This window comes from Notechis scutatus, chromosome 2 (assembly GCF_049901735.1).
Source record: "Notechis scutatus isolate UNSWTSFEM ecotype Mainland chromosome 2, rNotScu1.2, whole genome shotgun sequence".
Taxonomy (NCBI): domain Eukaryota; kingdom Metazoa; phylum Chordata; class Lepidosauria; order Squamata; family Elapidae; genus Notechis; species Notechis scutatus.
In genome coordinates, this window is record NC_142010.1 from 15,458,328 (window position 1) to 15,471,917 (window position 13,590).

Here is a 13,590-nt window from a genome sequence, read left to right on the forward strand (position 1 = left end):
TACAGTAGAAAACAAATCTGACTTTGTTATTTTCATATCCAAGTGATAGTTACTCCTTTGTGAAATGAGAGATGTCTCCCACACATTTCTGGCATGCTTTGTGATGCTAGGACACACAAACTCTTTTGATATTTTACTTTGCAATTAAGAAAACAAAAATCACCACAAAGTTAGGACACAAAGCCAATGAGCTGTATGTTGAAATTCAGGTTGTATTTTCTAACCCTATACTCCTTATGGTTTTCTTTCTCGGCTATTATTTTGCAATACACAACAGGAAGAAAGGATAGAAAGGCAGATAACAAGATTAAGCAAATGAAGAAATAGTGCAATCATAAGAAATCAAGGGTTGGTTATCCACCTGCAATTCTACTCAAGTGCATATATTCATCAAAAGGAATTCCTGGAAGTCTACATGTCTTAAATGTTGTGCTGGACACTATTAAGACACCATCACTGCCCATTATCTCCACTTATTTTTGGCCTTGGAACCTCCTACTTACCAAAAATTATAATCAGGATTAAGGAGACATCTTGTCCATTTTGGACTGGAAAGGCAAAATGTTCTCACATATCTGTACGAGTGTACTATTTATATGCAGTATCACCCAAGTGGAGCCTTTCATGACATGACATGACATATTTTAGATTACTATTCCTGTTAAAGGTCTTCACACAATCCTTGCACTGATATGGCTACTCTCCTGTGTGGATCTTTTTATGGCAAGTAAGAAGGCTACTCCTTCTAAAGCTCTTTCCACACTCCATACATTGATATGGCTTTTCCCCTGTGTGGATCCGTTTATGGGCAGTAAGGTAACTGTTGGTACTAAAACCCTTCCCACATTCCAGACATTTATATGGCTTCTCCCCTGTGTGGGTTCTTTTATGGTAAGAAAGATTACTGCTCCAAGCAAAGCTTTTTCCACACTCCATGCATTTATAGGGTCTTTCTCCCCTGTGATTCCTTTGATGGCTCCTGAGAGAATAATTATCAGGGAAAGTCTTTCCACACTCCAAGCAGGTAGATGATTTCTCTTCTGAATGGGTCATTTCATGGGAAATGAGATAATCAGATACAGAAAAGCCCTTTCCACAGTCCATACACTTATGTGGTTTCTCCCCTATGTGGTTCCTTTCATGTTCCCTAAGAGATGGGTTTTCACAGAAACCCATTCCACGTTCTCTGCATTTATATGGCTTCCTCCTTGTGTGGATTCTTTTATGGGAAGTAAGATTACTGTTTTGACTAAAAGTTTTTCCACACTCCATGCATTTATATGGTTTCTCCCCTGTGTGGATGAACTTATGAGAAGTAAGACGACTGCCCTGAGAGAAACTCTTTCCACACTCCATGCATTTATATGGTTTCTGCCCTGTGTGGATGAACTTATGAGAAGTAAGATGACTACCCTGAGTAAAGCTCTTTCCACACTCCATACATTTATATGGCTTCTCCCCTGTGTGGATCCTTTTATGGGTAGCAAGAGCACCGCTTTGAGTAAAAGTCTTTCCACACTCCATGCATTTATAGGGCCTTTCTCCATTGTGATTCCTCTGGTGACTTCTGAGAGCGCAATTATCACGGAAGGCTTTTCCACACTGGGTACAAGTATACGGTTTCTCTTTTGAGTGTGTCATTTTATGACGAATGAGGTGACTGGATTTAGAAAAGCTCTTTCCACACTCCAGGCATTTATAGGGTCTTTCTTCTGTATGGATCTTTCTATGATAAGTAGGTTGACTGATCCAAGGAAAGCTTTTTTGAATTCCACGTTGTGTTTGGTTCCTCTCATCACTTTTTGGTTCCAGCTGAGTGGCAAACTTTCCTGTTTCCTTTTTCCGGTGGATTGCTTGGCATTGTTCCGTGTAATTCTTATCCTCTTTGACATTATTTTCTTCAAAAAGAAACAAGAAATTGTAGGAAGATTAGGAACATGTTTAAAGATTTTTTTTTTCCTGAAATTTTGCCAAAGTATCATCAATATAATTTGGGTGTTTTGCTGGCTGATACAAAATAATCTGATCTAAGCTTCTAAGGATGAATTTCCAGGTGGGCTAATATTCAAGTTCATATATCCTCATCAAATCAGATTACAATTGCCCTAAGAGAAAATTGCCCCTGATCTAATCTTTGACAACTAGCATATGCAAGGCCCTTGATAACATGGACCAGTTCCATGTTGCCATGAGCTCCTGTGCTGCATCATATGCTCTACGACCTTGGGCCAAATTAAATCCCCAATAACTATCAACCTGGGACACTCATTGAGCAACCACAATCAGGAATGGCAAATTGACCAAGTGGAAAATCACAAGACTGTGATGATGCTTACAATTTTTCATACTTCTCTGTCTTTTGGAATTCTCATTCTGGTGCTGGGATAATTAGCAAAAAGGGAATCAAACGTGACTCCCAATAGCAGTAACTGTGAGAGCGATCTTTCCACACTCCATGCATTTATAGTCCTAGTGGCCATGGTGTCAAGTGGAAAGAATGCAGTACTGCAGGCTATGTCTGCTGACTGCCAGCTTCCAGCAGTCGGCAGTTTGATTCTCACTGGCTAAAGGTTGTCTCAGCCTTCCATCCCTCTGCAGTCAGTAAAATGAGATGCCAGATTCTAATGGGCAATAGGCTGACTCTGTAAACTGCTTAGAGAGGGCTGTAAAGCACTGTGGTATATAAGTCCAAATTCTATTGCTAATGAATAATCACTTAAATATGACCCAGTGGTATGTGACAGCAGCCAAAAAACTCAATGCAATCCTGGCCTATTTTCAAACTAGTCAACCTATTTTCCAAAGCACCAGAAGGCAAGGCAAGAAATAATGGATGGAAACTAAGCAAGGAGAGTAGCAACCTAGAACTAAGGAGAACTTTCCTAACAGTAAGAACAACTAACCCATAGAATGGCTTGCCTTCAGAAGTCGGGAGCGCTCAATTACTGGAGGCTTTAAAAAAAGACTGGACAGCCACTTGTCTAAAATGGTATAGGGCCTCCTGCTTGAGCAGGGGTTTGGACTAGACCTCCAAGGTCCCTTCCAACTCCATTATTCTGTTATTCCTTGCGATGTTCTCAGGAATGGGACAATCCACACAGCCAACTCACTACGGGCCAACTCGCTGCGGGATAATTCAATGCAGAATAAAACAGTGATGCTGTTTTTTTGACATTATTTTAATTTTTGTCATTCACATTTCATTTGGCCCCTCCTTTAGTGATTTTTTAAATGATTTTATTCCACCATTTCTTTGATATTAGTGTAACTTTTGTTCTGTGGCAAGTTGGCTACAATGAGTTAGAGATAGTCAGTGAGTTGACGAATGTATCTTTTATGTACACTGAGAGCATTTGCACCAAGACAAATTCCTTGTGTGTCCAATCACACTTGGCCAATAAAGAATTCCATTCTATAGAACCACAGATAGAGGTTCTTACCCAGAGAAGCCAGATTCCTGGAATTCTCCAGCATGACTTCCCCATGAAGAGCTTTTTGGTCAGGATCCAGCTGAGACCACTCCTCCTCAGAGAAATACACAGCCACTTCCTCAAAAGACACAAGATCCTAAACAAGGAAACACATTTCCGCATTAACAATCCCAAGAAGAATTTGAGACTTCTCTTCCACCAATTCCAGGGGAGATTTGCAATGAATGAAATGATCAATTGCCGCAGAATTCAAAATAAGATCTCACAACTTTTGGCATATGGCACAACGTAAAGGACATTTCATCAGATTTACTGCAGGACTTTTAATGGCTTTCAGTGAAGTCAACTAAATAGTGGTGGGATTCAAAAAATTTTTTACTACCGGTTCTGTGAGCGTGGCTTGGTGGGTGTGGTGTGGCTTGGTGGGCGTGGCAGGGGAAGGATACTATAAAATCTCCATTCCCACCCCACTCCAGGGGAAAGATACTGCAAAATCTACATTCCCACCCCACTCCAGGGGAAGGATACTATAAAATCCCCATTCTCTCCCCACCCCACTAACCTGCTTTCCAGCTCCATTCTCCTATGCAGGACAACAAAAGAAGACTCAGCTGATTAATTGGGACTCAGAAGGCAGAGAATAGATGAGGGCGGGGCCAGTCAGAGGTGGTATTCTGAACTGCTCAAAATTTCCGCTACTAGTTCTCCGAACTACTCAAATTTTCCGCTACCGGTTCTCCAGAACTGGTCAGAACCTGCTGAATACCACCTCTGCTTAGCAGTAGCTCCAACTCTTTTCTATGTGGGCAGAAACTGGAGAAACCCATTTGACATTTTTGCCAACTGTCTGCTGTATCCACTTAGGGGCCATCATGCTCACACTCCCCACAGTAATAGTGCTAAGAGAGGTTGTAATTTCATATGGGATTGACCCTGGGAGACAGAAAGAAGAGTCTCAGACGAGACAACAGTCTGCTCAATGAAATCTGAATTTCAGAAGAAGGGATGGGGGTTTCCGGTTTGTCGGCTTCGCGAGCGGTAGGGATTCGCGAAGCTGCGCGATCCCTGCCGCGCTAGCCGTTTTGGGGCTCCGATCCGGACGGGTGCGGAGCAAGGCTGCCCTGCAGGGGTAGCTGAAGGTAAGGGGGATCCGGAGGAAGGGTCTGGGGTGTTGCAGACCCCTCCCTGGCCGGCAGAACCCCTTTTACCAGGACGGTGCAGCGGCGGTCCGTAATGGCCGCCACAAAGAAGTCGGCAGCCGGGCAAGTATGCGCAGGAGGAAGAAGAGAAAGTTATTAAAAGTGAAAGTTATTCTTGGTCGACCCAGGGCTTTGAGACTTATCTAATTTAATTCCTGGAAAAGATGGTTTTTTGATGATCTTTTCCACAAGAGAAAAAAAAGCGGCAATTTTGAGGTGCTGAAAGGAAAGTTTACTCTCCCTCCCGACGGAATTAAGCCGGAAGGGAGAGGACAAAGAAAATATATAAATCTGGATCTTGTTGGAGGAGATGCCTTGAAGATCTGAGGACAGAAACATAATTTTAAAAAGGCTTTAAAATACAGATTTGGACTCTCTTTTTTTTTTTGTTTGATACCACCCCTGGAAGAGGAAGGGGAAAGTTGGCTTGCTTGGATTTATTGAGGATTGTGGACTTTGGGATTGTTTTACCTTTCTCTCTGAATATTTGGTTGGTGTAAGAAGAAAGAGGAATAAAAAAAAAAGAAAAGATTTATTTATAATGGCTTTTCCTTCTGAGGACCTGAGGGATGAATATGAGCAAACAAAAGCAGCCTGCAAAGATGGTATGGAAAAAGCTTTTCTATTTCTAGAAATGGCGCTGGTTAATTACCAACAGACAATGAAACAGATGGAAACAGAAGAACAACAACAAGAAAAAGACGAAGACGCCATCTTTATTGAATCTCAAAACTTATCTAAGAAAGAAGGAAGGAAGAGAGCAAGGAAAATGAAGGACTTAAGATCTAAAAAAACATTTGAGAAAGATAAAAATATGATGCAAAGTAAATATAATGATAGCAAACAAGAGAAAAAGGGAACACAACAGAGAAGGGATCCCAGCAAGGCAGAGGTTAGAAGAAGAAGGGGGTAGGAAGATTTGGTGGGGGAAGAAAGAAAGGGGAAAGGCGGAGAAAAGCCTCAAAGTTTTAAAATTGGATGGGAGAAGAGGAATTTTTTTAGGGACAAAGGATGAAATATAAACTTCTGTAAGAAAGATTCTGCTAGGTACAGAAGATGGTATTGTAACATTTATATTTGAAATAGTAAATTAGAATGGTTTAAGATTTAATAAGAAATTAAAATGTTGAAGTCTTTAATAATGATTGATTTTTAAAATGTAATAAAATATTGAAGGAAAGGAGGATACAATGTATTTAAACATTTTTGGTGGATAGAATGTACCAAGCAGAACCGAATTGGGTATTTGTTATGTTGAATGTTAATTTTACTAACTTAGGGGGAGGATAGAAAGGCATCATACTCTGATTAGTGATTTCAGGAGAAATTATTTTTATTATAAGAAGAGATAGAGGGATAATGAATGGGCAAAAGATATAAATATAATGATTTAATTAAGATGGATTAAATAAGATAGAATTGTGAAGAGTGAAATGCGCTGCCCATACAAAGAGAGGTAACTGGGGCCAAGGTACTTTACTAAAAGATCTTTTATATGTTTGTTTGTGTTTGTTTGTGTTTTATGAGAATATTGGGGAAATTTCTGTGGAAATACAGGAAAAGATTTAAATATGTAATGATTTGTTTGTTGTTGAAATTAATAAAACTTGTTTTTTTTAAAAAAAAAAAAAAAAGAAGAAGGGATGGGGAAGGGGTTTTCTTCCAGACTTGCCACATTAAATTAAGTAGAGCTAGAATTCATTGTCCCGATTCTTGTCTGGACTACCTTAAAAAGCTAACAGAGCTCATCCAGGGATCTGTGTTAAAACTACCAAAACGTGGGTGAGATGTAGTCTACTCACCTTCTGAACCAGAGCAGTGAAGAACATTACCTGAGAAAACATTTCTCAGGTTTTGCAAAGTTCAGGTGTCAGTTGGCACCCAGGTTGTTAGAAATCCCTCACCAAATTCTAAGTGCTTTGATTACGAGCCGCTTAGGCATACTTTTTATTTACAGATATTTTATTTGGCCATTTTATTATACCTTTTTAGCCTGGTATACATCCATTCATTTTTATACACCAATATGATTATGAGTTTAGGAGGATAAAGTTGAATTCTTCCAAGGAAATAAAGAATAGAATGGGGGCTCCTTTTATTAGCTATTGTCAGTGTTCCAGAAAACCTCCACTCCAACAAATCCTCTTCAAAGTTCTTTTTATCATAGTAGTAAACTGGCACATCTGGAAAGTCCCAAATCTGAAAGTTCCGGATTTCCTTGCAATAAGTAAAAACTACAAAAGCACCACCTGCACCCCTCATTGCATCACATGCCCCAATTACCATCTATCCCAGCTTGAGACGTCCTTTCAACCAGGTGCAGAAATAACATGACCTTGACTTAGAAAAATAATGCTATTATGTCTAACCACATATACTCCAAGAAATTCCCCCCTCCCATTTTCCCAGGCTCAGGAATGTGGCAGTGTGGAAGCGTCTGGTGCTAATATAGCTTCCAAAGCTTACAACTATCTCTCTAATCATTTTAAATACTTTTTAACCTTAATTATAGTTTTTTAAAAAATGTTCTACAATGGGTGGGGAAGATTACAATAGACTTTCTTTCTTGGTTCTCCAAAACACTCTTGAGAGGTAGGCCAAACTGGGTGTGAATGTTCAAAGACTCAATCTAAATTTTCCCGTTTTGTGTTGCTTTGAAACAGCAATATTGCACCTTTTTTCTAGATTGTGAGGTTCTGAGCTGAATCATTCATGCCCTGGTCATCTTTTGTTTGGATTACTGCAATAGGCTTTATTTGGAGCTACTCTTGAAAAGTATTCAGAAACTACAGCTGGTACAAAACACAGCAGAATGGACAGTTCTGCAGGCCCCTAGGATGATACTGTTACATGCGGCTCCAATGGTTGCTGGTTTGCTTCTAAATCCAATTCAAGCTGTTGGTTATCTAAAGCCCATCATGGTTATGATTGATCATCTAAAACCCATCATGGTATGCGACCTGGTTATTTGAAGAACCGTCTTGCCCCAACCCACTTATTCGGACACACACCCTACTGATGGAGTAATTTTGGCTAGTGGGTCAAGGAGAACAGCCTTTCCTGTGTCACCCCTGCCATTTATAACATGGTACTCCCCAACGTGAAATACATCTCACCCTTTCTAGCCTTCCTTAAAACTTGTTTCTGATGTTTGGCCTGGGGCCTGAATGGAGACATGTCATCCTGGAGGTTACTGGATTAAAAAGAAGATCCCACTTCCACTCCTTTATAAAACTCCCTGTCTTAGCTATTTCTCTGTTAATTTTAATGCTGCATCTATTGTTCCTTTAATTTTTCATATTATTTTAGTAGGTTGTATGCTGCCCAGAGTTGCATTCATCTATAATAGATGAAAATAAAAACATTTTGCCACTGGAGATGACATCTCCCTCCACTTTTCTGGCCGTTCAGAAGGGCCTGAAAATCTGGTTGTACCAGTTATTTTGGAGCCTGATGGGGGTGCACTATGCTGGAGGTGGTTGATTAAGTAAGAGACAATAGTCCACCCACGAATGGTCTAGGCACTTGGCTTCAACCTTCATTTTAATTACTGTTAATTTTAGTGGTTTTATACTTATGCTTTTATGCCATTCTAAGCCACCCAGAGTCACACTGGATACCGAGACAAGAGGCATATAAATGTAATAAACTTTATTTATTTAAGAAAATTTATATGGCCACCTAATTCATTCTCAGTGATTTTGGGTGGCTTACAAAATATATGTATATTGCCTTAAACTCCATAACAAAATGGAACCCATCCAAGATTCATGGATCTTTTGCAATGTTTCTCCTACCTGAGGTTCAGTCGCTCTTTCAGCTATGTCGCAAAGAAGAGGTGATTCAAAAAATATCAAGGACTGTTTTTGGTTCTCTGTGAAAGGCAGAAAAAGCATGAAAGCAGATTTGTTAAAAAAAATTGAGATGTTCCACCCAAGAGGAGCAAAAGAATCAGTTAGCTGGATATCCAAACCTTACATCACACAGATGCGGCTTCCATTACCTGATGTGGTATCCTGATTTTGATCTTTCTGAAAGATCTCCCCAACCAGTAGTTCTTGAGAGGGTTTGGATTCTTTCCTTCCCTTGACATACTCAGTGGCTGCTTCCAAGGATATCTGGACATGACGTCCCAGTAGAAACAAGGAAGAGCAGAGAGAAAGAAATGAATTCTCATACTGTACCCTCAAGCTAAGAGACCCCAATGCATATCACTGAAGGTGGAAAATGAGGGTGGAATAATTCCCAAAAAATATCTTCTAAAAGAAGAATGGGACAACTGGCCTTAAGCAGTTCATAATCCCAGAGAGACACTGACAAATTCAGAGAGATCATTAGACCTGCCGGGGCTATATTCTCACACCTGCAACTCTTCTTGCATCTTTTCCTCCTCCTGGCTCAACAGGAATCCTTCGGCGAGGGCCACCGCCTGGGAACTCGTCTCTGTTCCACACTCCCGCACCCATTTCTCCATCTCTGGGGGTAGGACAGCCAGGAACTGCTCCAGGAGCACTAGGTCCAACATCTGAGCCTTCGTGTGTCTTTCTGGCTGCAGCCACTGAAGGCAAAGGCGGTGAAGGTGACTGCAAACATCTCTGGGCCCAGTCACCTTCTGGAACTCTACTTTTCTGAAGGGACAGCAAGTGTTAGTTCCCACTTCCTGGATCTTCTGCCTAAGACTTGACTCATTCTTCTCACAGCTCCAGGGCTGAGCAGCAAGCGGGCCTTTTCCAGTTCCTGCATCTGCTAGGTGTTGTCCTTCCATCTTCTCTTTTTTTCTCTAATCCAGTTACAAAGTGGGCCAATAGATCTCCAGAGATCTTCCTATTCACAAGACCTGGATTTCACGAAGAGATCCTGGTCAAATTTCCTAAGGACATTCAACCTTCCACACTTAGAAGACGCTTTCATCTTCAGATGGAGCAGGAAAGGTTTCCACTTAACATATCTGAAATGAAAAACAGAAATTTCCATTAATTATAGGGTGATTAATTTAACTACTAAGGATCCTTCTCCAAAACATACAGTAAAAGATGTCAAATGAATCTACTAATGTTTGGAAAGAGGAAGGAGAATCTTATTAGGTAGGTTGATTTATGTGGTTGAAATTAAGGAGAAAATTTCTGGATCAACCTCTACCAATTATTTACAATATTTGAGAAATACATAAAATATTTTGGATTCCTATTTTTGAGTTACTTACTCAACTGATTTCAACTCATTGTGAATGAAGACAGACTCTTTAAATCGCAAGTGTCGCAGGTCACAAACAAAAATTGAGCCGAGTGCTATATAAACCCATTTATTAAGTAAATAAATCAATATCTGAATATATAATAAAAGCAACAGAAGCCCATCTGGCCCGAATCCCTTTGAGAACTTGAGAAGCCTGAATTAACAAGCCATCATCCAATACATATAGCACTAACACCCAACTGAACAATCCACATACAATTTAACATGATCTTCTGATTCACCCAATTCTTACAAACACATCCGCCCACTTCTTAGCTCCATGCAGCTTTTTTCAAGCTTCCATTTCAACACCCAGAATGTAAAGTTGCCAACTTTTGACAACCATTGGTGTCATCGGGCATACAGTGCGAATGCTGCACATCAACCCCACTTTTGCCATGTTTCTCTTCTTCGTCTGCCGATAGAGCCCTTTTGCGGTCGTGGGGAAAGACTGGGAAGCAGCACCCCAGTCCTTGCACCCAGATCCAGCAGGAAAACTTCGGGCTAGCCTCCCCTCCCCCATGCAGTGGCTCCCCCAGGAAATGTGGGGGAAACGGGCCCTCCCTTCTAAAGAACGCATTTCCACCGTCTCCCGCCTTGCCTCTGCATGGGAAAGGGCGGCAGGGGAGCATGGGATCCGCACTCCGACCCCGAAAGAAGACTTGGCCCGTCTCCATGCATGCCTCCTGTGCTTTGGCAGAGCCGCAACTCACAGAACTCGGGAGTCTCGTCTGGATCCGCATCCCTGCAAAGCTTCCCGGCAGCTTCTGGGTCTCCTGCAAAGGCCCCGCCCCAGGCTCCCGAAGCGGAGTGGTGGTAATAGGAAGGGTTAGATGCACCTCCAGCGTCTTCCAACTGACGACCCGGGAATCACGTGCCAGATACTAGCGCATGTTCCGTTCTGTCCTGAAGCTGAGCGCCCCCGGGTGGACTCTACGCAGAAGTGGCAGGATTCCCCGCAGAGAGGAGAGCGTCTGAGGGGAGGAGGAAGGCAGGAATGATTGGCATGGGAGTAGTTGGGGGGAGTCCCTCTCAATGCCTCCCTGCCTGAGAAAGACGCTTCGGCACCTCCAGTTTTTCCATCTTCCTCTCCTTCCTGTCCAGGAACCTCTGTGGAGATGGAGAAAAATCTCTCTGGAGGATTTGAACTCGGTTCCCTCAAAAACAGCCGTTTGAAGGCTCTGCAGAGATTGGAGGCGGCCTCAAAAGGGCACCAAAATCTTCCCAGAAACAGCCGGGCAGTCAGAAGACAAGGACCAGGAGGGGAAACACAGATCTGTATTGGTTTTTATTTCTTTAATCCAACATATGCAGTTGCCTTCTCAAATTCTTGGCTCTGGGTGCCTAAGAATAATTGGTAAGACCGAGTGGCAGTTTATGAGGGAAAAAAATAAATACTGAAGAAAAAAGCCAATTCCAAACTGGAAAAAAAGCTGAAACTGATGTTCCAGAAATGTTGCCTCACAAGTCTCACTGAGGGAGAAATGACGCCACATCAGGACAAACGAAGACAGACGAAGGAAAGCAAACACTGAAAAACAAATATAAAGCTGAAACACCATGTGGGACAAAACAAAATAAAATCTGTCTTTTGTGGGGGCTGAGTAGGGAATTCACCTCAGGACACCTTTTGGAGATTTTAAAGCAGGGGTGTCAAACTTAATTTCACTGAGGGCCACATCAGTATTATGGTTGCCCTCAAAGGGCCAGTTGCATATGAGACTATGAGGTGGGCATACCTGGGTGGCCATGGCTGGCTCTTGAGCTCACCAGGCACAGGGATTCTCCAGTCCAGCCCCACCCCATTTCCCTGAGGGGGCACCCAGCCACACTTCCTCCTTAAGGCTAGTGCTGCTACTCTCTGTGCTGTGAGACAAGGCCGGCAGAGTGCGACAAAAGCTGGGCAAGGAGAGGCCAAGCGATGCCAACTTCTTCTGTTGCCTGGCACCACCAGCCCCCACATGCTCACTGGCTCCTATCTGCGTTGGCTACCTCCTACACACACCTTGCCTCATCACACCTCTCCTCGCCCAGTCTTGCTTTGCAATGCCTCTCGTCACCTGGCCTTGCCTTGGCGTTGTGTCACCCCTCCAGGCTTCTCCACAGCATGCCCGGAGTGCCTGGCCATGCTGGGGTGGGCCGGGACCAAAGTGGTGGGGGCTGGATCCCTTGCTCTATGGGCCAAATCTAGACATATGGGCAGCCCTATGGGCCAAATCTAGACATATCACGGGCTCCAGCCTGCGTGCTTTCAGTTTGACATTGCTGCTATAAAGAATGACATTGGTATGACCATGGCAAATCTGAACAAAGATTACAAATCAGAGTAGCATGGAGTATCGTGATCCATGGCCAAGGTTCTGACACAACCAAATGATTGCCGATAATGATTCAAAAGAAAACTTCCTTACCATAAAATGTATTTCTGTAATTCATATTTAACTATAATTTCTGCAAGTCTTTCCAGATTTATGCTTGTCCCATAACACGCCTGGAGTTATATAATTTGTTATCTAAACTGATGCCTGCTCTCAAAAAGCAAACATTTATTGATTTTTTAATTGGGGATTTGGGTCTTCTCTTATCATGATCAGATGAAAAGTAGGATAAATGAGAAAAAATATTTTCTTTTATTCAGGTGAAATAGAAGTGGTGAAGATCAAATAACATTAATTTCAAACACCCACTTTTCATAATTAAAACAGCATATGCCTATTGTTTGCGTGCTGTTGGTCAATTCAGCTCTTCGGGGCTGACATTTCTGAAGGTCAGGCTTTAAAACAATCCTTTCCTAATGAAGTATATGTAAGTAAAAAAATACTTGTATTTCAACAACTAAGCCTACAATTTACGTGGATTCTTATTCAAATGAATGTGTATATGGAAAATTCAGTTATTGTTCCTCCTGAAGCTTTTTTTTTTTTTAAATGTCAAAGATTTATAAGGCTTTTTCCATGTGGATCTTGTTATGGGAGTTAAGATGATTGCTCCAAAAGGTCTTTGCATATTCCATGCATTTATATGGCTTTCCACGCCGAGTTTAGCGAAGGGGGGAAAAGTCGTGATACGCCATATGACACCAACGTGACCCCTGAACTAAGCCTACAATTTACATGGATTCTTCTTCAAATCAATGTGTATACGGAAAATTCAGTCATTGTTCCTCCTGAAGTTTCCCACCCCCCAAATGTCAAAGATGTTGAACCTTGTTATAGGAATTAACATGATTGCTCCAAGAAAAGTTCTTTCCACATTCCATGCATTTATATCGCCTCTCCCGTGTGGATCCTTCTGTGGGATATAAGGTTTCTCTTCTTAGTTTTTTCTGTTCTTTCTACACTCAATACATTTATAACACTTTTCCCATGTGGACCATTTTGTGGCTTTGTTAGCAACCCTATGCTTAAAAGTAATTTTTTATTGATCTTTTATTGGGGATTTAGGCTTTCTCTACCGTGATCAAATGGAAGTGGGATAAATGTGAAGAAGAAATTTCCCCTTATTCACATGAAATAGAAGTGGCAAAGATCAAATAACAAGATCAAGTACAACTGTAAACATCCACTTTTCATAATTAAAACACCACATGCCCATTGTTTGCTTGCACTTGGTAAATTCAGCTCTTCGGGGCTGACATTTGTGAAGGTCAGACTTAAAAAAGAACTTCCTTTCTTATTATTATTAATTTTATTATTTCACTACTAATCATTATATTATTTTGGCAT

At 41.6% G+C, this 13,590-nt stretch overlaps 2 protein-coding genes across 2 annotated transcripts in view; both read right to left on the minus strand.

The window, feature by feature from the left end:
- The window catches only part of LOC113427510 (uncharacterized), a 124,972-nt gene that overhangs the window by 93,639 nt on the left and 17,743 nt on the right, over positions 1-13,590 (minus strand). The gene's annotated exons all lie outside the window — the stretch shown is intronic.
- On the minus strand, positions 121-10,768 carry LOC113427511 (uncharacterized). The gene is made up of 6 exons (XM_087953511.1): positions 10,579-10,768; positions 8,994-9,578; positions 8,634-8,748; positions 8,428-8,504; positions 3,441-3,567; positions 121-1,898 (listed from the first exon to the last, which is right to left on the minus strand). The coding sequence occupies exons 2-6, from the start codon at positions 9,393-9,395 to the stop codon at positions 697-699; spliced, it is 1,923 nt and encodes a 640-aa protein (XP_087809637.1). The 5' UTR covers positions 9,396-9,578; positions 10,579-10,768; the 3' UTR covers positions 121-696.